A 23037-nucleotide genomic window follows, 5' to 3' on the forward strand; every position below is an offset into this window, starting at 1 on the left:
AAGACCAAAAGGGAAAGCATATTTATAGCAAGTTAACAAGTTACGCGGTCTTCTCTGTGTTTCGGTGTTTCTTCTCCTTCGTTTGCGTGTTGAATGACTCTGACTAGTCTTGGCAGTTCGGTCTTGACTTAGAAATGCACTCAATAATTTTCAAATAAAGTAGGCCTGGTGAGTGAGTATGTTGTCTATTCTGAAGTTATGTTGCTGAGTAATACACATGTGGAAAGACTGGTTCTGATTGGCCGATTAGAGTGAGTCCACCCAAGGCTAACTCTTTGTGAGCCTGAAGCTTCGTACTCTTCTCCTGTGTCAAAATCGAATTGAGCTCATGAAGCCACACAACTACAGACTATTTCAGAAATTATAATATAATAATTACAATTTCTTTTTTTTATAATCAACAAATTTTATTAATAAATGAACGTACCATAAACTACCTACAAGAAGGCAAAATTTTAACCTGCTCAAGAGCTAATATATCAACAACAACAAAAAATCGGAGAAGCAAAGCTAAGAACAAAACAACCTGAAAACTTATTTTTAAAAGATCAAAAATTTAAAACATGGGCAGTTTGATTTGCCTCTAACTAGGAGCCCATTTAAACCTAATAGACTGACAAAGAGCTACGAACTTTGTAGCATATAAATATAGAATCTAAATCCTCCGTAAAGATGGAATGAATGGTCAATTAATAGCATCTACGCAAAAATGCACTTTTAGTCCCTACATTTTAAGTCAATTCTTATTTTGATCCTAAAATTAATTTCGTTACTAATGTCATTCCTAAAATGGTCCTTGCCATCAACCCACTAACGGAAACCTCTTACATGGCAGACAGAATGACGTGCTTGCTAATGTAACGTTGATATGGCCAAATCTTTGCATCACTTTCAACAATAAATTAATTAATATTGTGTGAAATTACAATTATATATATATATATATATATATATATATATATATATATATATATATGATGTGGCTCCAAATAATAATCATTGGGTCATAGAAAGGTTAGTTCAACCCTATCTACAACCCGTTAGCAAAAAGAAGGGGGAAAAAACAAAGAAAAAAGAAAACCTTATCTCCACAGCCACGAAATTCTATAAATGTTTTCTACTCGGAAGCAGTGAAATCCAATTAAAATCAGCAAGATACGTTTCTGTCCAATCTAAAGCAAATTTTGCTAGACATTTCGCAGACCTGATAATAATACGTGTTTAACGTGTCTTGGAGAAAAAAAGGGTGCTTCGCATGAGGTGTATTGATTGACCCCCACCACCACCGTATATATAAGGAGCAATTCATAGTAAAATAAGTGAGTAATACCCATTTCTCTTACCTAACAAGGGGTTTATTAACTCAAGGTGGGATCCATTATTAATACATGAGAAATGAACATTATTTCCAAAGTATTATGATACTAATTCTACGTCACAATAATTTCACAATAACAATAAATATTGAATGGTAAGTTGTCACATAAGATTTTTTGTAAAATTATTGTGAATGCACACAATATTTCTCCTCATATATAAGCATGATTGCTTCTTTTTCTTTTTCTCTAAATAATAATTTATTAAACTAATAGTAGACAATAACAAGAGAGAATGGTTCCTTATCCATCTCAATAGATATCAATTTGAACACAAACATAAAATAGGCAAGTCAAAGATGGGGATAGAAGATTGAACCTAAGACTGTAAATAAGCTAAGCCGAGTATTAAAAGTTCAAACTTGTTCATTTAATTTCATTTCAAATGCGAGTTGAGCTTGATCGAACGCAACTAAACTAGATTACATGTTCAAACTCAGTTCATTTTTGTTGTCGAATAAGATCAAATTTGTTCATGAGCTACTTGATTAACCTATATTTTTCCTATATATATAGAAAAATCAAGACTAAAATATTTTACACATTCACAAATCTATGAATTTTCACTAAGAATGGATTAATTATATTATTTATAAACTACAAATAATAATTTGATATCATATGAATCTATTTACAAATTTATACAATCTGATTTTAAGTCTATACAAAACAATATTTTTAGACAAGTATACATAAAAAAATTTTCATATAAAAAAAATATATATTTCATATAGTTAAATCAAGCATCATGTTCATGAACTTGTTCACAAACACAATATTATGCTTGAGTTTGGTTCGTATAATAATCAAGACTAAACAAAAGCTTAAACTTGGCTTATTCGCTAAACGAACGAACGAACATAAACAAACATTTTTCACAAGCCAAACTCAAGCAATTCATAAATAGTTTGGTTTAATTACCGTCCTAATATTAGAACCCATTTTGCTACAACAAAAGGCCAATTGGGCAGATTGATGAGTCAACTATCCCAAATCCCCACCTAATTTTTTTTCCTATCATCCATGAATAAACTAATCATATGACCAAAAACTTCTCTCTCTCTCTCTCTCTCTCTCTCTCTCTCTCTCTCTCTCTCTCTCTCTCTCTCTCTCTCTCTCTCTCTCTCTCTCTCTCTCTCTCTCTCTCTCTCTCTCTCTCTCTCACAGCTTGGTTGTCTCCTTCAAGAGCATAAGTAATGGAGGCTATGGTCAACAAAGTTTCCAATGGTAGAGGAAGAGCTAAGGCCCAACTTCTAACTTCACCATCTCTTTTCCCCAACGGTCCAACTGAACTTTTTAAGAGATGGATTAGAGCTGTTTGGTAAGAGTATTTAAATATAATTTTTTGTTTTGCAATCCATAAAATGGGAGGTCCCACACTTGAATTTATTGTTTGGCTAATATTTTCAAAATACAATTTTCAAAAAACTGTATCTATTTTCCTGATTTAAAACAAGATTTTGAAAACGGCTAAGGCGATGTTTTCAGGATACAGAAAATGTTTTTAATGACATAGTTGTAAAAAAAATTAAAAAGAGTAGACTCCACATATTTGTCCAAACTCTTTTATCTCTTAAATTAAGGAAATAATCTTTATCACAAAAAGAATTCTCACACTTCAAATTTGAAATTTATTATTAAAAAAAATATGATGAGCTTTATTCCCTTATCATTATCCACACACAAAAAAATAATAATTTACAGATTCTACACGTTATTTTTTTGTAATTTTTTTTTAAATCTCAAAAATAGAATTGGTTTTCCAAACAATTATTTTTGTTTTAATATTTTGAAAATTGTTCTTAAAAGTGAAAGTCAAACACGTAAATTATAAAAATTATTATCTAAAAACTAGTTTCAAGTTCAATTTTTTGAAAACTGTTTTTATACTGATGTAGTTGTTCAAGAGAGACTACAATTAGGTTTTATGTCACCTAAACCAAATTGTGGATGTTTGATCATCCAAGTAAATCGTGGATATCAAGTTTCCTAACCTCTTTTAGGATTGTGTGTCACCTAACGGAAGCATAGATGTTTAACATACACAATACTTAAATTCTCCTAGATGTAAAGTGTCCAAACCTCCAAATAGTGGATATCTAATATGCACAATTGTGGAAATCCTTTTAAAAGTATGGATATTAGGTTTCTAAACTAAGGATTTTATATCACCTAACCAAATCGTATTTGATATTTGATGTATAGACTATAGACCTTCTAAAGAATATCCATTATTCCGTATCAAACATCCACGATGTGGTTAGGTGAAACACAATCCATTCCAAAGGATTTTTATAAGTTTGTATCTTAGATATCCACTATTTAGATATTTGGACATTTCACATCCAAGATATTTCAAATATGTATATCAAACATCCACAATTTGATTAGTTTGGAAACCTAATATCCAAACCTTTTAAAGAATTTTCAAAAGGGCGTATCTTAGATATCCCCTTCCACTATTTGGAGGTTTGGATACCTCATTCACGAGAGTTCTAGTTAAGAGGGATGGAGGATTCTAATGGGATCTAACACATTCCTTACGTCAACCTTCCAAATGATATTTGGTACAAGTTTATCTAAGCAGCATCGAGACAACAACTCCTCTTTCATTTCTCATGTCACAGCCAACACAACACCATAAAGATAAAGTTGCTAATTGGATTAATTAATTTTTTTTAGAAGAATTGGATTAATTAATTCTAGGTCAAGGCATGAATCTAGTTTAATATATTTTGACTATATACTAGTATACAACTATAAAAGATATTATTGAAGTTAGTTTAATGCGTTAAATAGTGAATACTACTAAGTCAAAAGTCAATATTCCTTTTCTTTTTAGCCATATATTATCAGTATTTCAATGTTTAAAAAGCAACGCGACAGTAATGATTAGTGAGGAAATAGTTCGTATGGCGGCTCAAATTGACAATGCAAGACCACGAAAACTCAGTCCACAAAATTGTTTATGTAATGACAAATGAGCATGGTCATATTCAAATTCAATGCCTGCCCATTAGAGACACTATGAAAGGTAAAGCTTAGGTAAAATTCTTTAATGGTATGTTTGATTGACATGATTTTGGCATTTAGATTTGGATTTGAATTTGAGTGATTAAAATATAAATAACTTGTTTGAAAAATTTAAAGGTCAAAGATTTAGATTTGACAAATTCACCAAAGATTTTAAACTTTTAAAATGTTTAGATTTGAAACAACTTCTAAAATTAATGGATTTGAAATCCCTTGATTTCAAATCTATTAATTTAAAATCCAAATCCAAATTCAAATTTCCAAACACAGCCTAAGTGTTCATTCATATTCAAATACATGCATTGACTAATATAAAACAAACTGTATTATCTTCCTAACACAAGAATTGTAACTGCCATAAACTCAACTATTGAATTATTATAAAAAATTTATTATTAAAAAAAAGGGGAAGAACTGTGATACTTAGTTTATCCCTACCAAACCTGACTTCTCAATTCTCCCATTCAGGAAAAAGGAAAAGATTCTTCCCAAGAACTACTTCAAGGAAATCAAGCAGGCAGTTTTAGGCTAGGTTCCCATAAATCTCCCCTACCCTGACATTATGTCAGCTCTTTTTTCTTTTTTTCTTTTTTGAGAAATTGTCCATAATAACATGAATAACATGAATTCTCACCAATAGATAGCAAATTAACTAAACAAACAGCAGATAGAATTCTCAACAACTTGATAAATTTCAGCTGGAATCCTGACTTCAAATGTATCATCCACATGACTTTGAGAAATAACATAATGGCTTCAAGACTCAAGCTGATACCTTCAAAGTTTGTCTGCCCATAGCTAGGGGCTTTGTTCTTAAGAGACTAACTCAAGACAACTTGATCATTACACAAGTTATCCACTAAATGGGAAAACTAGAGGAAGAAAGGCTTTATGACTCTCAAATTGGACATAGAGAATGCATATGATATTATAAAGTTTTGGCTTTTTGTATAAGATTCTCAAAGTTTTAGTTTCAATTATATGTGGATAAATCTAGTTCAAGAATGTATATTCGTCTCAGATTTCTCTGCCCTTGTCAATGGCTCTTTGCATGGTTTTTTTAAACTGGAGAGGGGGTCTTCATCAAGGAGACCTCCTCTCTCCCTTCCTCTTTATAATTAGTGCTAAAATCGAGCATATTCTGAATGGCTACAAAGTGTCTAGAATCTAGATCTTGTCCCAACATGGGGCATCTTCTATTTGCACAGGAGTTACTAATATTTGCTAGTCCAAATAACAATTTTGGTTCCTGTTTGGGCAAACAGTTAATTTATAATGCTCTTGAATGATCTTAAGCAAGAACATTAGTAATGGACTCTCATCAGAACTAGGTAGTCTCCTTAATCTCATAGCCTTGCTGCCTTCCAGTCAAGATACATGGCCCTTCAACTAAACCCCAACAAATCCAAAAGTCAATATCTAGCATAAATTGTAGGGGGAAAATAAAGCATCACAAAGTTCAAAGTTTGGCATATGCATTTTCAAAATCGGATGTAACTTTGCATACCAAACACTTCTCTCACTATCTCACACCCTGTAGAAGCATAAGCCTTATGCACTAGGTGTGATCCCATTTAAAAATAAAAAATAAAAAATAAAACAAAAAATAAAAACAAAAAACTCAACAATCGAAGGAATGGGCACTATCCCAATCTAAAGAGGTTGCCTAGTCAAGTTAGGAGTAGTTTTTTGGGTTCAGCTTCTGTCCAGTGGCTAGTGTCACTGGACACGTTGGATTCATGCATGTCCAGTCTTGGACACGTGTCGCCAATCCAACGTGTCCAGTGGCACTGACTACTGGACATAAGCCAAATCCTAGTTTTTTCTCCTCTTTACTTGCTGTATTCTTTGGATTTTTCCAAAATCTGTCTGCTTTGAAATGGTTGGGGAATAAGAAATGCTTGTATTTAGAATCGTGGGATACTATTGTAAGACAAAACGGGTTGGAGGTTTGGGGATGAGACACATGAAAGACAAAAAATAAAGCACTTGTAGCCAAAATGAGTAGAAACATGCTACCTGACCAGGATATGCTGGGTGAAGATTCTAAATTGAAATATATCTGAGGCAACTCATGAAAGCTAGAGCTCCTCAAAAATGCTATTTGGCAATGGAAATCTATTTTAGGTGGTAAGACAAAGGGGAGTTTGCTTAAAAGTAGGAAATGTGGTTGGATGTTATGTGATGGAGAAACCTTGGGTTCCTTGCCTCCCAGATTTCAAGCTTAAACCTAGCCAAATCACCTTATCCACGTTAACTGGGTTCAAAGTAAATCTATAATAGTCCTATTCAGTGGAAAAGAGACCAATCTATTCAATTTTTTACTCAAGTTAGTTGCAAATATTTTAGGGATAGGAATGAAAACATGTCGAGTTTGATATCAAGATGACAAGACTCAGTTAGTTGCAAACATTTTGAGAATAGGAATAATAACATGTCGAGTTCAATATCAAGATGACAAGACGGATCTCTCTTCTTTTCGTTAGGCATGCTAACAAACTAGTTCATTCTGTAGCCCACTGGGCATCTGATTGTAGCCCAAGAGGTATGTTCACCATCTCTTCACTTCCTGGATCAGTCCTAAGAGCCCAACAAGCTAGTTGTCAAGTCTATTCAGAGATTAATTAATAGAAAAAATCAAACCACGCCTGATAAACATTAGATACATATGAATTGACTTCATAATAAATATAGGATTTTGCTAATGTGTGCCCTAAAAGCACACAAAAATTAATCATTTTTTGAAAAAAAAATTTCTCGAGAATTGAAAAAGTATTAACAGCTTTTTTAATTCTCGAGAAAATGCTTCCAAAAATAGATGACTTAACATGTGCCCTTAGAATTGGCACACATTAACCGGACCCATAAATATAATAGCTATATTTAGAATTGGCACCTTGCTTCACCCAAACTAGTGTCCTTTTGGAGACATACTTCAGGCAAAGTAAGAACTTGGTGCCTTCATCTTTGGCCTTTGACTACACTAGATACTAGAACTAGTCAGAAAATTATGCCTGTGTAGATGGAGCAATTAATTTAAAACAGCAATTGGCACACAGCTGAAATTCGCTGAACATATAGTATAATACCATTTTCTCATAAGTTTTTTCCATAAAAAGCATCTTAATGTATCATATAGTTGGAATATAATATTCTTATGACATAATATTCATACATCTTCATTGCAAGGCAAGTTATTCTGAATAATGATATGGTTTTATTGACAGCTACCAACTGCCCAGAGAGTTTTCACTCCGCACGCAGGACTTCAATCTCAAAAACTAGGACAGAGTTAGGCTTTATACCCCAAGCAGCAAAGCCAGCAGAACCATAAGCATAATCAGGAGAGCACTGAAAAAATATCAAACAGGAACACAAGATAAGGAATATTTCTTGTTATGACTCACAAAATGCATGCCAAATGAAAAGCAAAATGACATACAATGGACTTGTAACCTTAAAGCAGGTTATAAGGTTATAAGGTTATGGGTAGTGACAATTTAGGATGTGGACTTAAGTGATGAAAGAAATTCAAAATTAGAGTGGTGTTTGGCATATGATAGAACCAGGTCAATGTTTTCAATTTGATAAATTTTAGACTCTAAATTTGGGTCTTTTACATTTTGATCCCTAAAATTCAATTTTGTCCCTAAACTTCCAAACCGCATTTGATGTCGTCCTTCAACTGGGCTGCTATTAAGGCCCCAAAACAATGTACAACTGCATTCTTTCCCATTTTACCTGAACACTCCCCCTTCCCCCCCCCCCCCCCCCCCTGTTTCTCTCTATTTTTTTTCTCACTTTTCTTTTCTCCTCTAGCCACCCCACTCCTCTACTTCTCACTCTAGCCAAACTAGGCTTCACTCTCAGTTTGAGTTGCTGGTTGTGTGTGTGTGTGTGTGTGGGTGTGGGTTGAAAGTGATTTGGAGTGATGTGCTGACGCCTAACGGCAATGGGTTGAAGGCAATTTGGGATGATGAGCAGCCACCAATGGGTTAAGGGAAATTGGGGTAGCGGTTTGAGCATTCAGCAGCGTTGATATAGATGTAAATTGACAGTGTATATGTGTTCTAAGCAGGATTGGCTGGTTTGAACTTGGCCAGCAATGGGCTTTGATGGAGGTTCAATGATGGTAGTGGTGATTTGGCTTGGTGCGTCGACAGCAGAACGCATCGCACAGAGGTAGCTTGGACTTGACTGAATGTTGTAGGTGCAGCAGTAATCTATCAAAATAGGTTGTGCTGCCAGATCAAGGTAGTCAAAGGCGAAAGGCGACCTTAAGGCGCCAAGGCCTTGTATCGCCCGAGGCGTGAGGCGACAAAAAGGCACTAGCCCAAGTAAGGCAAGGCGCCGAGTTCTTAATGTATTTATTATACATATAGAACTTAAATCATATGTACCTAGTGTATTATAATATTATAATGAAGTGTTTTTTAATGTGTAGCATGAAGAAATTAGGTCTATCAAATTATTTCAAAATAGGATTAACATGGTTTAGGCTCTATTAGTTAGTTCTAACAATACATTTTACAATAAGCTTCTATATAACAATAAGTCTTACAAAACAAATTTGTAAATTAATTTAACAATAGGTTTTATAACATGCCTTCTGCAATTAATAGTCTAAAAATAGGTTTCACAACAAACTTCAATAAAAAAATTAAATTAAAAAAAAAAAAAAAACTTGAGGCTCTCGCCTTAGCACCTTTTTCATGGCTTAAGGCGGTCGCCTTGCTTGCCTAGGCTCTAAAGGCGAGTGCCTCACTAAAGGCGCCTCGCCTTAGAGCCTTTGAGGCGCCTTAGTGGTGCCTCGCCTCTCTTGGGCGCCTAGGTGAGCACCCGGCTCACCTTTGACTACACTGTGCCAAATAGATACAATATAATTTCAACCTATGGCATCTACTCCGTGATGATTGCTCTTTATCGTTAGGCCAAGACATCAATTGGTTTTTTTGGTGTAGGTGGGGTTTGAACCCCTAATCTCCTATTAGAAGACAAGAGGCTTTACCATTTAAGCTAATTGGAACAATAGCATGAGATAGGTGATCTGAGTTAGAGAATCAGGGGAAAATCTGTTAAGCTTCTAGGTGGGAATTAATGGTGGAATAGGGAATTATGAGTGGTCGCTTCAAGGGAACCAGTCCTCCTTAGGATAGAGAGAAGAATTAGAGAATCAAGAACAATGAAACTTGTGTTATTTCTGTTATGAATCTGATGTACAAGATACAAGTCCTTTAATAGCTAATTCTATAGCTTCTGGCAGTTACTTTCAGTTAGTTATTATAACTAACCAACCTAACTAACTTCCCTCAACCACATCCTAACTGTACCAGCTTATCTATACAAGAGATCCTAATCAGTTACAATCAATCCAATGGCTTGGAGTCTTAACAAAATCTTATATAAAATTAAGGCAAAAACTGTTGCAAAGTCAACTATATAAGAGGCCGGTGGTGGGCAAGGGTATATGAAAGGGGCAGATGGAGGGTGGGGGGTTGGGGGGGGGGGGGGTGTTGAAATTAAGGGCAAAATGAGAAAAAAAATTCAAAACAACATTTTTTCAACAGTAACTAGCTAGTGGATGGAAGGGCCACATTGAACACAGTCGCATAGTTTAGGGACAAAATTGAACATTACAGACTAAAATGAAAACAAACCAAACTTGGACAGTGTAAAATATAATTGAGACCAAATTTTTTGGTTCAGAGAACTAGTTCTAAAATTAAAACCTTTTCCATTTAGAACGGGAGCAGATACCCACAAAAAATCAACTTCAGATTCTTAATCTTTCCAATGGACATTCCCACCAAACCAAATTTTAAATATTGACTTTTTTTCCTTCCCAATTAATTTTGAACTCTCAACCTTATAATCATAAATATAAGCCAGGAGGATAGAAAGGATTAGGTTTATAATAAGGCTTCAACAATAAATTTTTCATAGCAGAAATGAAGAAAAGGGTGATAATTCACAAATGAGACATTGCAAATCGGATGTGGCAATTGCAAATTTTGGGACTAAGGTTTAATTGTTGTTGTTGTTGTATGTGAGAAGAAAGACAATATAGTTAATGTGTGTGTAGTTTTCTTCGTTTTACAATTACCAACTTATGTCATTAATATGCTGTGGCTCTTCATAATATTTTCTCTATGTGTGCATGTGTGTTAAGTTCACTATAGAGTATAAACAAAATAGATATAAACTAAAACAAGTTTCAATCAGACTTTTGAGAAATTCCATAATAATCAAAACTATATAATTCATATATAGACCAGTTTGATATCAAATAAAACCAATTTGATCAGGTGTCAACTGTGGAGCAATTTATATGAAAAACTAAACCGGTTCCATAGTTTAGCAAACAAAGCCTAGGGCATTAGTTAAGGAGGTATCAAGAGCACTAATCCAACAAATATGCAGAACATACTAATTTTTTAGACAGTTAAAAGAAAAAAAAAAAAAAAAAAAAAAAAAGTTTGATCCAGGACCTCATGTTACCAAAAATGTGTATAGTGCTAATATAATCGCAACCTATAAGAAAGTTCATAATGTTCATTCCCCAAAATTGGCAAACAAGTGAAACATGGCAAAGATGACACCACGTCCCATAAAGGAAGTTTTCCAAAGATGACACCATGAACTTCAAAATACTTTCAGGTTCCATTTGATGTGCAAATAAATAGAAATTTGAAATAGTAAAAGTAGCACACAAATTGAGTATTACCCGCAGACGAGCAACTTCTCCCAATTGCATTCCCAGCACGCCTTCATCCCATCCTATAGATTGGTTCAAAGTGAAAAATAATTACTTCAACCGTATACTCTATAAATCTGCTAAACCAAAAAGGATGAACTCCTTAACTTGAAATATGAAGGAGAAATAAAATTCAAGTTGTACGATAAATCTGCTATTCTGCTATTTATAGTGAATTCTCTTTAAACTGTATTAAATAACAGAACATAGTGGATATGAAAGCAAATATCTAAAAGATATGCCCATTAAAAGAGAAACTTTTCCATCTCCTCAAGAAGTAATGGTAATGGAAAGTGGATATTTAAATAGGCTTAAAAAAAAAAGAAAAAAAAGCAAGCAGTCATATCATTTATCTTGAGACATTTGATCCATATAGAAAATATGTAACTTGCTACAATGTTTAACCATTAGTTCTCATATGATAGCACCGAATATTTCGACCTTCCACCTCATCAACAACAGTAGCAGATTGGAAAATTTTATCAGGCAAAGAGCAACAGAGAAGAGAAAATGGGTGATCAAGGTTGATGGGACAAAACAAGGTCAAGCTTCAATTTGGAGTATCAAGCCTATCTTTCTACCCATGAACCAAATACCGGTAAACTTTTGTGGTTATTTGTGACAACACACGCATATAGTAGATCTCGAACCCACGACCTCATTCCCTACCTTCCTATTACAAGTAAAAGAGACATCATTTGAGCTAGAGTTCATTGCCTAAATACTGCTAAACTTATCAGACCATAAAAAAGAAGAAAATCATACAAGAAAGCAACCCAATAACACTAACTGGTCAGAAGAATGGCCATCCATTTAAACAGTCACTACATATGTTCTAGGGAAAATAAATTTTAAACCTTAAGATTTAGGGGTCGTAACAAATTAAACTTCGTAGTTTCAAAAGTAACAAATTAAACTTGCAGGCGTAGCCTATACTAAATTCCAAACACAATGTCATTCCACATTAATTTGTTACACTTACACCCCTAAATTAGAACGTTAAAACTGTAATTTTGCCTATGTTTAATTTGCAGAACATAGAATATGAAATATGATGATGGAGCTCAAGCTCAACATAATAGGTAGAGTTACCTTTAATTACAGAACCTTGGCCAATTTTGAAGCTGAATGGCTCCTGCCCAGGATCCTTTGTACTAAAAATAAATAAAACCATGACAAATATGAAATATATTAAATAATACTCCTCATTCAAATCAATTTTAAAAAATTAAAAGGTAGTACAATCCTTACCTCCAAAATTTTTGAGAGAGATCACCATTTTTCCCTGAAAAAAATAATAATAATAATAAGAAGAAGAACATTAAGGAAATGTAGAAACAAAAAACAAAAAAAAAAAGGTAGATAGAGAGAGAGAGAGAGAGAGAGAGAGAGAGGGTAACCGTAGCCAGTGCAGTGGACGGTGACGTTCTGACCAGGAACGGGCTTGGGACCGGTTCCGGGTCTCAAAACTTCCTTCTCCACTCCCATCTTTGTTTTCAGTCTTTGCTTTCTTTGGTTTAGGGTTTTGTGCAATCCAACAACATTCGACCTCGACTTGCCTCTTCACACGCTTTATACTGTTTTTTTTTTTTTTTTTTTTTTTTGGGTGAAGAAAGCAGCCCGAGTTGATAAAAAAAATAAATGTACACGCTGAATTGCGTGGTGAGTGATGAACTTTTTTTTTCTTTTTTCTTTTTCTTTCTTTTTTGGAGAAATCACTCATAATTGGTTCCTTCGACAAGTCGTAAAGTTGGATGTGTTCTAAGTATTGTTTTAATAAAGAATTAAAATGGAATTAGCAATTATTTGGATATGACCAAACAAAAATAAGGAAAAATATACAAAAATTCCTATAGCTTTTTCCTTAAAAAATCTCTTGATTTTCGTATTATTTTATGTATAAAAACCATTGATTGTGTCACATTTAACTCCTTAAGGATTTTAAGTGTAACAAAAAATCCCCACATGATATTTGTAGAACTAAGAAAACTAAAGGCATATTTAGTAGGCTGTAACAGTAATTACATAAGAATATGAATAGGTATTAGAAGGAATACAAGATGTTGTAATATAATACGTATTACAACAGCACAATAATAGAACCCCTAAAATTATGGAATGAAAGCATTTTAAATCAAATTTAATATATGTAGGGATAAAGGGCTCATAAAAGGATATTAGGCCGTGTTCGAGGACATTAAGTTGTCCGAGGACAGGTAGACATTAACGAGGACGTACAAATTAGTAAGCTATAGAAGAAATCTGGTCATAAAGGATTGGAAGTGTAGTCCGAGGAGAAATATCTCATTGGCTAAGCAGAGTAAGGGTCAAAGGTCCGACCTTTCATCAAGAACAACACACCAGACGATCATATTGGTAAGGATAAGCATCAAAAGGGAATAAGACAAAGGAAAACTGGGAAATATCTAGAAGAAATTTGCTACCACCGCATTAAATGTTCTGCAGCTAAATCTCTAGCCGCATTAATGTGGAGGTGATACCTAATCAGAGACATGCAGTCTTACACCTACCCATAAAGATTTCAGGAAGGAGAAGCTAGGATATAGACCAACACCAACAATTTGATCTACACATGGAGGGCTGAGATGAAGTAAAACAGGGGAATATAAAGAAGAAAAACCCCATTACAAGGGGGGGATCGAAGAATATGGAGAAAAGAAGCGGTATACTGAAGAATTGTAATTGTGTTTAAGTCTAAAAGAAATATATAAGAACTACCATCCCCGGACTTTGCCAAGGAGGATTTTCTTTGCATTAAACTATTTATTCATGCTTTCAAATATTATTTAGCCTACTGTGATTCCTGTCCAATACCTTGGAGTTCAGTTTCTAGCCCACTCATTACAAATTCATTATTTTGGGCTCTTTGAGCCTTAGTCCTTTTCACTTTTGGGCTTTCCAAGCTAAACATGCCCTTACAATTGGCACCATCTGTGGGAAGTTGAACATTCTTGAATTCGTCACATAACCATGGTGGGTTCAGGGCCAAACTGTGAAGAGTTTGTAGGGTCTCAACATCATGATCATTTCCTTAATCTTGAGCAGAGGAAAGACCGTGAAGTTAGTGTACACAACACTCATATAATTAGAAGTCATTCTAGAGGTGGGAGTCATGTGTCCCAAGGAGAAAGCACTAGGATTATGTAGTTGGAGATTGACCACTTACGGAGGAAACTATGCCATAAATGACGGAGAGGGACTTCTTCGAGCTCAGAACCTTCCTCTAGTGATGATAATGATGCTAGCTATAGGCCCAAATCAATGACTCCCCATAGTGAGTCTTTCTCATGTGATGAGGAGCGCCATTATAGGTAGAGAGGCAGAAGTCCATCTCACGGAGGCCTGGGTAATGATGCTATGAGTCGTGTCTTGTGCCAGATTTCTAAATCACCATTTACACAAAGGATTGAGAGAGGAAAACTTCATCGACGGTTTACTCAGCCAACATTTACCATGTATAATGGTAGAATAGACCTTATGGAGCACATTAGTCATTTCAATCAAACAATGACTATTCACTTCAAGAATGAAGCATTAATGTGCAAAGTATTCCAATCCAGCCTGGGACCAATGGTGATGAGATGGTTTGAAAGAAGTTTCAATCAATTCCTTTCAGGAGCTTACCAAGGCTTTTGGGGCCCGTTTTGTTACTTGTAGCAGGGTTCCTCGTCCCTTAAATTCTCTACAGTCCATGGCCATACAAGAGGGAGAGACCTTGAAAACGTAATCAGATAAGTACTGGGAGATGTTCAATGAGATAAACGGAAATTTTAATGATGTGGCAATAAAGACTTTCAAGATCGGTCTACCTGCCGAGCATGATTTAAGGAAGTTCTTGACTAAAAAGCCTGCTAGGAGTGTACGCCAGCTTATGGATCGTATTAATGAGTATAAACGGGTCGAGGAGGACCAATAGCAAGGAAAGGGAAAGACCAAAGTAGTTCCCCAAGGCTGAGGGGATTTCAGGTCTGAGAGGTATAATAACAATCGACCTAGGAGGGATTTCACTGGGCATACAAGATCTACTACTGCCCAAGTAGTTAGCGCTGTGTTCAAGGAGTCTGTGCACCAAATTCTGGAGAAAATAAAAATGAGCCATACTTCAAGTGGCCAAATAAAATGGGTGGAAACCCCACGAAGCACCACCAAAGTCTTCATTGTCAGTACCATTAAGACCGAGGACACACTACAGAAGAATGTAGGGCCTTACGGGACCATCTGGAGCAACTTTAAATTGGGAAATTAAAACAATTCTTGTATCAGCCTAGTAGACAATGGAGCCAAGCAGGGTCGAGATATTAGAGAGATGCTTCTTCAAGACTGCCTTTAGGGACAATTAGTGTTATTCTTGCTGCCCTGGGAAGGATTGGTTCCCATCCATCCAGAGTGATGTCTATAGCTCGGCCATTTGCGAAAGACCTGACCCCTAACCCTAAGAGGAGTAACATAGAAATCCGACTAGTTTTGAGCTTTTCTAATGAAGATAAGGTGGGGATCTTACAGCCACATGATGATACTTTAGTGGTTACCCTTAGGATTGGAGGGTATGATGTGAAGAGAGTGCTGGTAGATCAAGGTAGTGGGCAGAGATTATGTACCCTAATCTGTATAAAGGGCTCAAGTTGAAACCTGAAGACTTGGCTTGCTATGATTCTCCTTTAGTAGGATTTGATGGGAAAATAGTCATCCTGAATGGTCAAATTAGATTGCCTGTTCAGGCAGGGTCAAAAGTCGAGGAAGTGGACTTCATTGTAGTAAATGCATATTCCCCCTACACTACTATTATGGCAAGACCTTGGTTTCATACCATGGGGGCTGTTTCTTCCACTTTGCACTTAAAAGTGAAGTATCCATCAGGAGATCAAGTTGAGGAGCTGATTGAGAGTCAATCTATGGCCAAACAATATTTAGTGGCCGTAATTAGGCATCAGACTGGAAGTGAGTCCTCGATCCCTTGCAAAGAAGAGTTTGTAGCAATCAAAGGGAACAGTGTTGTTCAGGGATGTGGTGGCAGAAGGTGCAAAGTGTGAAGGTTTTGAAAAAATTGTCATTGATGATGACGAGGAGAAGTTTTTCCTGGTAGGAATTCAGTTACCTCCTTAGGAGAATGAAGAACTGATTGTCTTTCTCAGGAAGAATCTTGATGTGTTTGCATGGAGTGCTTATGAAGCTCCTGGGGTGAATCCAAATTTCATTTGCCATTACTTAAATGTTAATCCATCCGTCACTCCTAAGAAGCAACCACCTCGGCGCTCTTCTAGAGAACATTCTTATGCTATTAAGGAAAAGGTGATCAAGCTTAAGCAAGCGGGGGCAATAAAAGAAGTATTTAGTCCTGAATGGTTGGCCAATACAGTGGTGGTAAATAAGAAGAAGAATGGGAAGTGGTGAGTATATGTGGACTTCACTGATTTAAACAAAACTTGCCTAAAAGAAACATTCCCAATGCCTCGAATAGACCAATTGGTGGATGCAACAGTTGGACATCCTCAGATGAGCTTTTTAGATGCCTTCAGGGATACCATCAAATACCTTTGGCTCTGGATGACCAAGAAAAGACTGTTTTTGTTACACCTACTGGGAATTACCACTATAAAGTGATGCCCTTTAGACTAAAGAACTTAAGATCAAATTATTAGAGGATGATGACTAGGATGTTTAAGTCTCAACTTGACAAAAACATTGAAGTCTACATAGATGATATGGTGGTGAAGAGTAAAGTAATGTTCGAGCATGTGAATGACCTTGAAAATATTTTTGAAATACTGAGAAAGCATAAACTACGCCTTAATGCTTCTAAGTGTTCTTTCGGCTTTGGTTTGGGCAAATTTCTTGGCTATATAGTCACTCATCGTGGAATTGAGGTCAACCCTGATTAGATTAAGGCAATTAACAATCTACGGCCTCCTTGGGATCCCAAAGAGGTCCATCAATTGATGGGAATGACTGTTGCCTTGAATCAATTCATTTCTCGGTCAGCAGACAAGTGCAGGCCTTTCTTCCAGTTGTTACACAAGTAGAAGAGATTTGAATGGACTAAAAAGTGTGCCTTAACTTTTCAGTAATTAAAGGAATATCTTTCTCAGCCACGCATTATGTCTAGACCCGAAGAGGAAGAGGTTCTTTTTGCCTATATTATTGTGGCCTCTCATGCAGTGAGTTTAGTACTGATAAGGTGGACAATTGAGTACAACGACCAGTTTATTACGTGAGTAAGTCATTGCACGAGGCAGGGGTTCGTTACTTGCCACTAGAGAAGGCTATCTTGGTAGTGGTACATGCTACATAGAAACTTCCTCATTACTTCCAAGCTCATACAATTGTAGTTTTAATACAACTTCCTTTTCAATCCATACTTCGAAAAGCTGATTACATAGGAAGAATTGCCAAGTGGGGAACCATTTTAGGAGCTTTTGATATCAAGTATATACCTCAGACCTCTATTAAAGGCCAGGTTCTTGTAGATTTGGTGGCAAAATTTATTGAGTCTATAACAAAAATGGAGGGTGAGAAGTAGAACTTAGGAGGAAACCAGTCGAGTCTATCTCTCTACAAGGACCCTTACCTTGGAAATTGTACGTTGATGGTGCAACTAACCAAAGAGGATCAAGGGTGGGGCTAGTTGTGGTGTCCCCAGAAAAGATTACTATTGAGAAGTCTTTAAGATTAGGTTTCTTGACCACAAACAATGAGGCCTAATATGAAGCTTTGTTGGTAAGGATGGCTATGGTCCAAAAAATGGGAGGAAAGGCAATAGATGTATTTTCAGATTTAAGGTTGGTTGTAGGCCAAGTGAAAGGAGAGTTGGAAGCTAGAGATTTGAGAATGCAATAGTATTTAAGCCAAGCTAGGCACTTGCAATCAGGTTTTGAATCTTTCACTTTGCAGCAAATCACAAGGAGCAGAAATACACATGCTGACTCTCTTGCCACTTTAGCAATTTCCTCAAAACAAGGTTTACCCCAGGTTATCTTGGTTGAAGATTTATATAAGCCCGTTAAGTTGAAGAAGGAAAAGATCTAGACTCACTAGATTAGGGTAAGGCCTAGTTGGATGGATTCCATAGTTTCGTTCCTTAAGGAAGGTACTTTGCCTGAAGAGAAGGGAGAGGCAGACAAAGTGCAAGGGAAAGCTTCTCGTTTTTTGTTGTTCGAGGATAAAAGTTGTACAAACGTTCTTTTTTTGGGTCATACTTGTTATGTGTCAATCCTGAAACAGTGAAGCCATTCTTGGAGGAGTTACGTGAAGGAATTTGTGGAAATCATACAGGGGGCAGATCACTATCCCATAGAGCCTCACTCAGGGGTGTTAATGGCTAAGTATGCAGAAAGAGGCACAAGAATATATGAAGAAATGTGACCAATGTCAGAGATTTGCTTCAAATATTCATCAACCAAGGGGTGTCCTTAATCCTCTATCTAGCCCATGACCTTTTGCTCGGTGGGGCTTGGATATTGTAGGGTCATTCCCTAAGGCAGCAGGGAATAGGAGATGACTTCTGGTTGGCACTGCTTACTTTACTAAGTGGGTTAAAAATGAGCCACTAGCTAATATTAGGGATGTGGATGCAAAGAGATTTGTATGGAAAAATATTGTTTCTCGATTTGGGATTCCTCACACCCTCATCTCGGAAAATGGGCTTCAATTTGATAGTAAAGTTTTCAAAAGGTACTATTGTGATTTGGGTATTAGGAACAAGTATTCAACTCCAACCTATCCACAGGGGAATGGACAAGCCGAGGCTGTTAATAAAGTTATAGTGAATGAGCTTAAGAAAATGTTGGATGATGTAAAAGGTAAATGGGTGGAAGAGTTACCACATGTCCTTTCAACATATCGAACTACCCTTCGTCGATCAACGGGAGAAACACCATTTTCAATGACTTATGGGTCCGAGGCTGTGATCCCTCTAGGGATTGGGTTTCCAACGCTGAGGACAAGCTTGTTCACTCCAAAAAACAATGATAACCTATTAGAAAAGTGCCTGGATTTAATTGAGGAGCGAAGAAAAACTGTCATGGTTCAGTTGGCATATTATCAACAGAAGCTCAAATAGGGGTATGACACAAGTGTGAGGCTAAGGCCATTAGCACTTGGAGACTTGGCACTTTGGAAAGTTGTTGGTACTGCAAAAAACCTAGCATGGGGAAAATTGGGGCCCAATTGGGAGGGGCCATACTGTATCACCTCGGTAACTTGTATAGGTGCTTACTTCCTAGAAAATCTAGATGAAAATGTTGTACCATGCTCTTGGAATGTAAATAACCTACGAAGATATTATTATTAATGAAAGGCAACTCTACCACATTTTTGTTTATAACATTATCTATTGTATATATTATCTATCTAGGTGTTAAACAGAACCTTGGTCAAGCTTGGTTCCTAGGACCACATACCTTGGGTAAATTAATATTTTTCTATCTATCTAAGTGTTAAATAGAACCTTGGTCATGCCTGATTCCTCAAACCATATACCTTGGGTAAATTAATACTTTTCTATCTATCTAAGTGTTAAACAGAACCTTGGTTATGCCTGGTTCCTCGGACCACATACCTTGGGTAAATTAATATTTTTCTATCTATCTAAGTGTTAAACAAAACCTCGGTCTTGCTTGGTTCCTCGAACCACATCCCTTAGGTAAATTAACACTACTCAACATTTATCTAAGTGTTGAATAGGACCTCGGACCATATACCTCGGGTGAGTTAGTGCTTGGCCTATCTTCCATGGATAACGAGGACTTGTGTCATAGTAATCTAATTAATAAGATGCCTTTGAGCATCACTTGAAGCATTTGCAAGTATATCCATGAAGTGTTCTTAGGCAACAAACTTAAACCCACCAATCCTACCCTTTAGACTATGTGCTTTGGATTGGCCAACATTTATTGTTTACTTGGAGCTAAGAATTAAATCCTAGGTCACACAGTCTTTTAAGCCATACATCTTAGATACCCAAAGTAAAATTTTAAATTAAATTACAAGCTACCAAGTGTCAATTGTTTAGAAATTCGACCTATAACATTATCAATTGCATCAACTGTAATAGCTGAATTAGCATCTATCACAGTTAGGGCAAAGCTGTATTTTAGTTAGAAAGGGTTATAAGTTGCACTTAAAATAATTACACTATGCTCAGTTCTAAGATAACGTTAAAGTTGAGAATACAAAAAAAGAAGAATAACTAATTAATATTTTTCATTAAGTTAAGCCTTGAAAAAGGCAAGGTAGGTACATCTTCAGGAATATAAATAAAAAACTGGATATGAAGAAAAGGACACTTAAAAAAAAAAAAAACCTATCAAATCCAGTCTAAGAGCTACTTAATCTTGAGAGGGGGGGTTATCTTTCGCTGTAGCCTCAATAGATTTGGCAGGTGCTACTACTAAAGAGGCTGGACTTTTACTCTTAGGAATAGGGAGAGTTGCTAGAACAATTTCTCAACTTTAGGAAACCACTTTCTCCTTAGAGGTATTCTTGGGTGGAGCTGGAGGCTTTGTGGTTTCAAGGGTTACTTATTTAGCTATTTCTTTCTCTTTTTCAACTGCACCAGCTTGCTCTACTCCTTTAAGAAGACTGTTGGGAAAGAGAAGGGCCTTGGCAGGTATCTCCTGGCGGAGGTTTGGATCTTTGGGCGTAGTATCAGCTTTAGAGCCTGAAGGGCCTAATGCTCAGATGGCTGAAGGGTAATAGACATTCTCTACTCTCCTTAGGGCGGAAGAGGCCTCTACTCCAGCTTGGTTAAGGGCCTCATTCCATACTTAGAAGCCTGAGGGGCCTAATGCTCGGATGGCTGGAGGGTAATAGACATTCTCTACTCTCCTTAGGACGGAAGAGGCCTCTACTCCAGCTTGGTTAAGGGCCTCATTCCATACTTAGAAGCATTAAGTTCTACAAACCCCAGAAACCTTAGCCCTAAGAATCTCCTTAGTTTCTACCAGGTCAACGTCATAACCCTCCTACTTGGCCTTTTCCACAGCACTCTCGGCTTCCTCCAATTTTTTCTTTAAGACCCCTATATGCTTCTTACCTGCAGCAAGCTCATCCTCAGTTTGACGAAATTGCTTGCGCTAGTTCTCCACCTACTTCTCAGCCCCTTGTAAAGCAGCCTCAGCGCTCTTCTTCTCCCTATCAACATCGGTTAGTTTGGTGTTTAGGTCTTTGATCCTTTTCTCGGCTAGGGTAAAGGCTTCCACAGTAGCAATGCGCCTCCCCTCCTCCTTCATTCCCTTATGAGAGTCGATCACCAACTCCTTGGCCCTATGTGCAACTTGAACAACCTTTAAGGGAAAAAAAAAATATAATAATGAGAGAAAGCAATTGGAATACTAAGTTTAAAAAAAAAAAAAAAATTCCTAGTGCAAGGTCTCTCTTCAAGCTTAGAAACACTTTGTGTCTCTTCATGGTCCTTAGGTCGGCCATATCATCAGGTAGCAGTAGGGCTTGTTCCACAGCATTCGCCACATATCCAGCATTTCCTTGCTGGAAATCCCTTATAGAAGCATCTGAAGGGGGAGGAGACCCATTCAGCACCAAAGGGGGATTTTAGGCTTGAACTTTGGTACGATGGTCACGCCCCCTTTCCACAACTGACCCTTCATTGAAGGACCTTGTCTGGGGTGTCCTGGCTATTTTAGTCCCTTTTTGGGGATGGATTTCTTTGGAAGGGATGCCTCTGCCCTCTCCCACTATATCTTTTTCTTTTTGATCCCTCTTCCTCTTTTTGTCTGCAGGGTTAGGCTAAGGAGCTTAAGAAGGGGGAGGAGTGTGGGGTTTAGTCTGGATAGCTACCTTGGGTGTGTGGCCCCCTGCATGAGATTCTAAGAACTCTAAGAGGCTCATCTTGGTTTTGCATTGAAGTACCATTGCATCAGGTACACTTGGGGCTTCCTGGATTCTGCTTACTTGGACTGGAGGAAGGTGGCCAAAGTCACCAACTGGGGCTTCTAGAGATTAAGGCTAATTAAAGACCTTAAAGTCGTCCTTAGAGTCTGGGACTTCAACTACTTTTACTGTTTCCTCGAGAGCTAGTTGGGAAGGGGTTGCTTCTTCCTCGATGGTACGTTGGGAGGGCAACTCCACTTATAGTACACCTTCTGGAGTAGGGCCAACAAGGAAGCCCTGTACTGCAATGTTAATTCGATGTAAGCGGGGGTAATTTGCCTTTATCACGTACTTGGCCACCTGGAAGTTGGATGAGATGGGGCTGTAGCCGAGGATGAGATGTGCCGCTCTTAACTGATTGTTAGTGTGGACAAAGATCTCGGATTGGAGTATTTTTGTCAAATCAGGCTTGTTGACAAGGTTAAGGTTCGAAATTATAGAGTACTTATCTGTAAATTTTCCAAAAGTAAAAAAACAGTTAGAAAATAGTACAGATAAAATAAGAATAAATTTACAAGCAAAAACGGAAGAAGTGAGCACAGAAAATGTCAGTAAGAGAGGGGGTATTATTAAGTTAATAACCATAGATCTAAGCACCCCCACCTGGTGTCCCTTCTTGTGTTGGGCAATGAAGTCCATCATGCTACTCTCTTGAGATGATTAAGAAATCTTTGTCCATACCCTTATTGGACTCAAGGAGACACGATATAAGTCTGACTGCGGAGACTCTAGTTTTTAGGTAGTACCCTTGACCTGTTAGTTTGTGATGATTGTAAACCCAGTTAACATCGTGGTGGGTAAGGTTCACATTCATCCTTTCATTAAGGACATCTACACTACCTAGAATCCTAAATATGTTAGGGGCGCATTGGGTAAGGAAAAGTCTATGGGCAATGAGGTAGTCCCTAGTCACTACCCATGGGGATTCTCATCCCTCCCTCTATGAAGGCAATCATAAGGATTACCACT

At 36.9% G+C, this 23037-nt stretch overlaps 1 protein-coding gene across 1 annotated transcript; it reads right to left on the reverse strand.

Moving 5' to 3' along the window:
• Positions 1-7474: 7474 nt before the first annotated feature.
• LOC142643756 (peptidyl-prolyl cis-trans isomerase FKBP12) lies at positions 7475-12814 on the reverse strand. The gene is made up of 5 exons (XM_075818470.1): positions 12564-12814; positions 12415-12448; positions 12256-12317; positions 11134-11186; positions 7475-7760 (listed from the first exon to the last, which is right to left on the reverse strand). Exons 1-5 carry the CDS (start codon positions 12649-12651, stop codon positions 7659-7661), a joined length of 339 nt encoding a protein of 112 aa, XP_075674585.1. The 5' UTR covers positions 12652-12814; the 3' UTR covers positions 7475-7658.
• Between the last annotated feature and the right edge of the window lie 10223 nt (positions 12815-23037).

The sequence above is a fragment of the Castanea sativa genome, chromosome 7 (assembly GCF_040712315.1).
Source record: "Castanea sativa cultivar Marrone di Chiusa Pesio chromosome 7, ASM4071231v1".
NCBI classification, from domain to species: domain Eukaryota; kingdom Viridiplantae; phylum Streptophyta; class Magnoliopsida; order Fagales; family Fagaceae; genus Castanea; species Castanea sativa.

Coding starts and splice junctions, on each gene's coding strand:
- LOC142643756 (XM_075818470.1), bottom strand. CDS start 12,651: ATGGGAGTGGAGAAGGAAGTTTTGAGACCCGGAACCGGTCCCAAGCCC. Junction 12,318..12,414: donor CTCTCTCAAAAATTTTGGAG/GTAAGGATTGTA, acceptor ATTTATTTTTAG/TACAAAGGATCCTGGGCAGG. Junction 11,187..12,255: donor CCAAGGTTCTGTAATTAAAG/GTAACTCTACCT, acceptor ACCAATCTATAG/GATGGGATGAAGGCGTGCTG.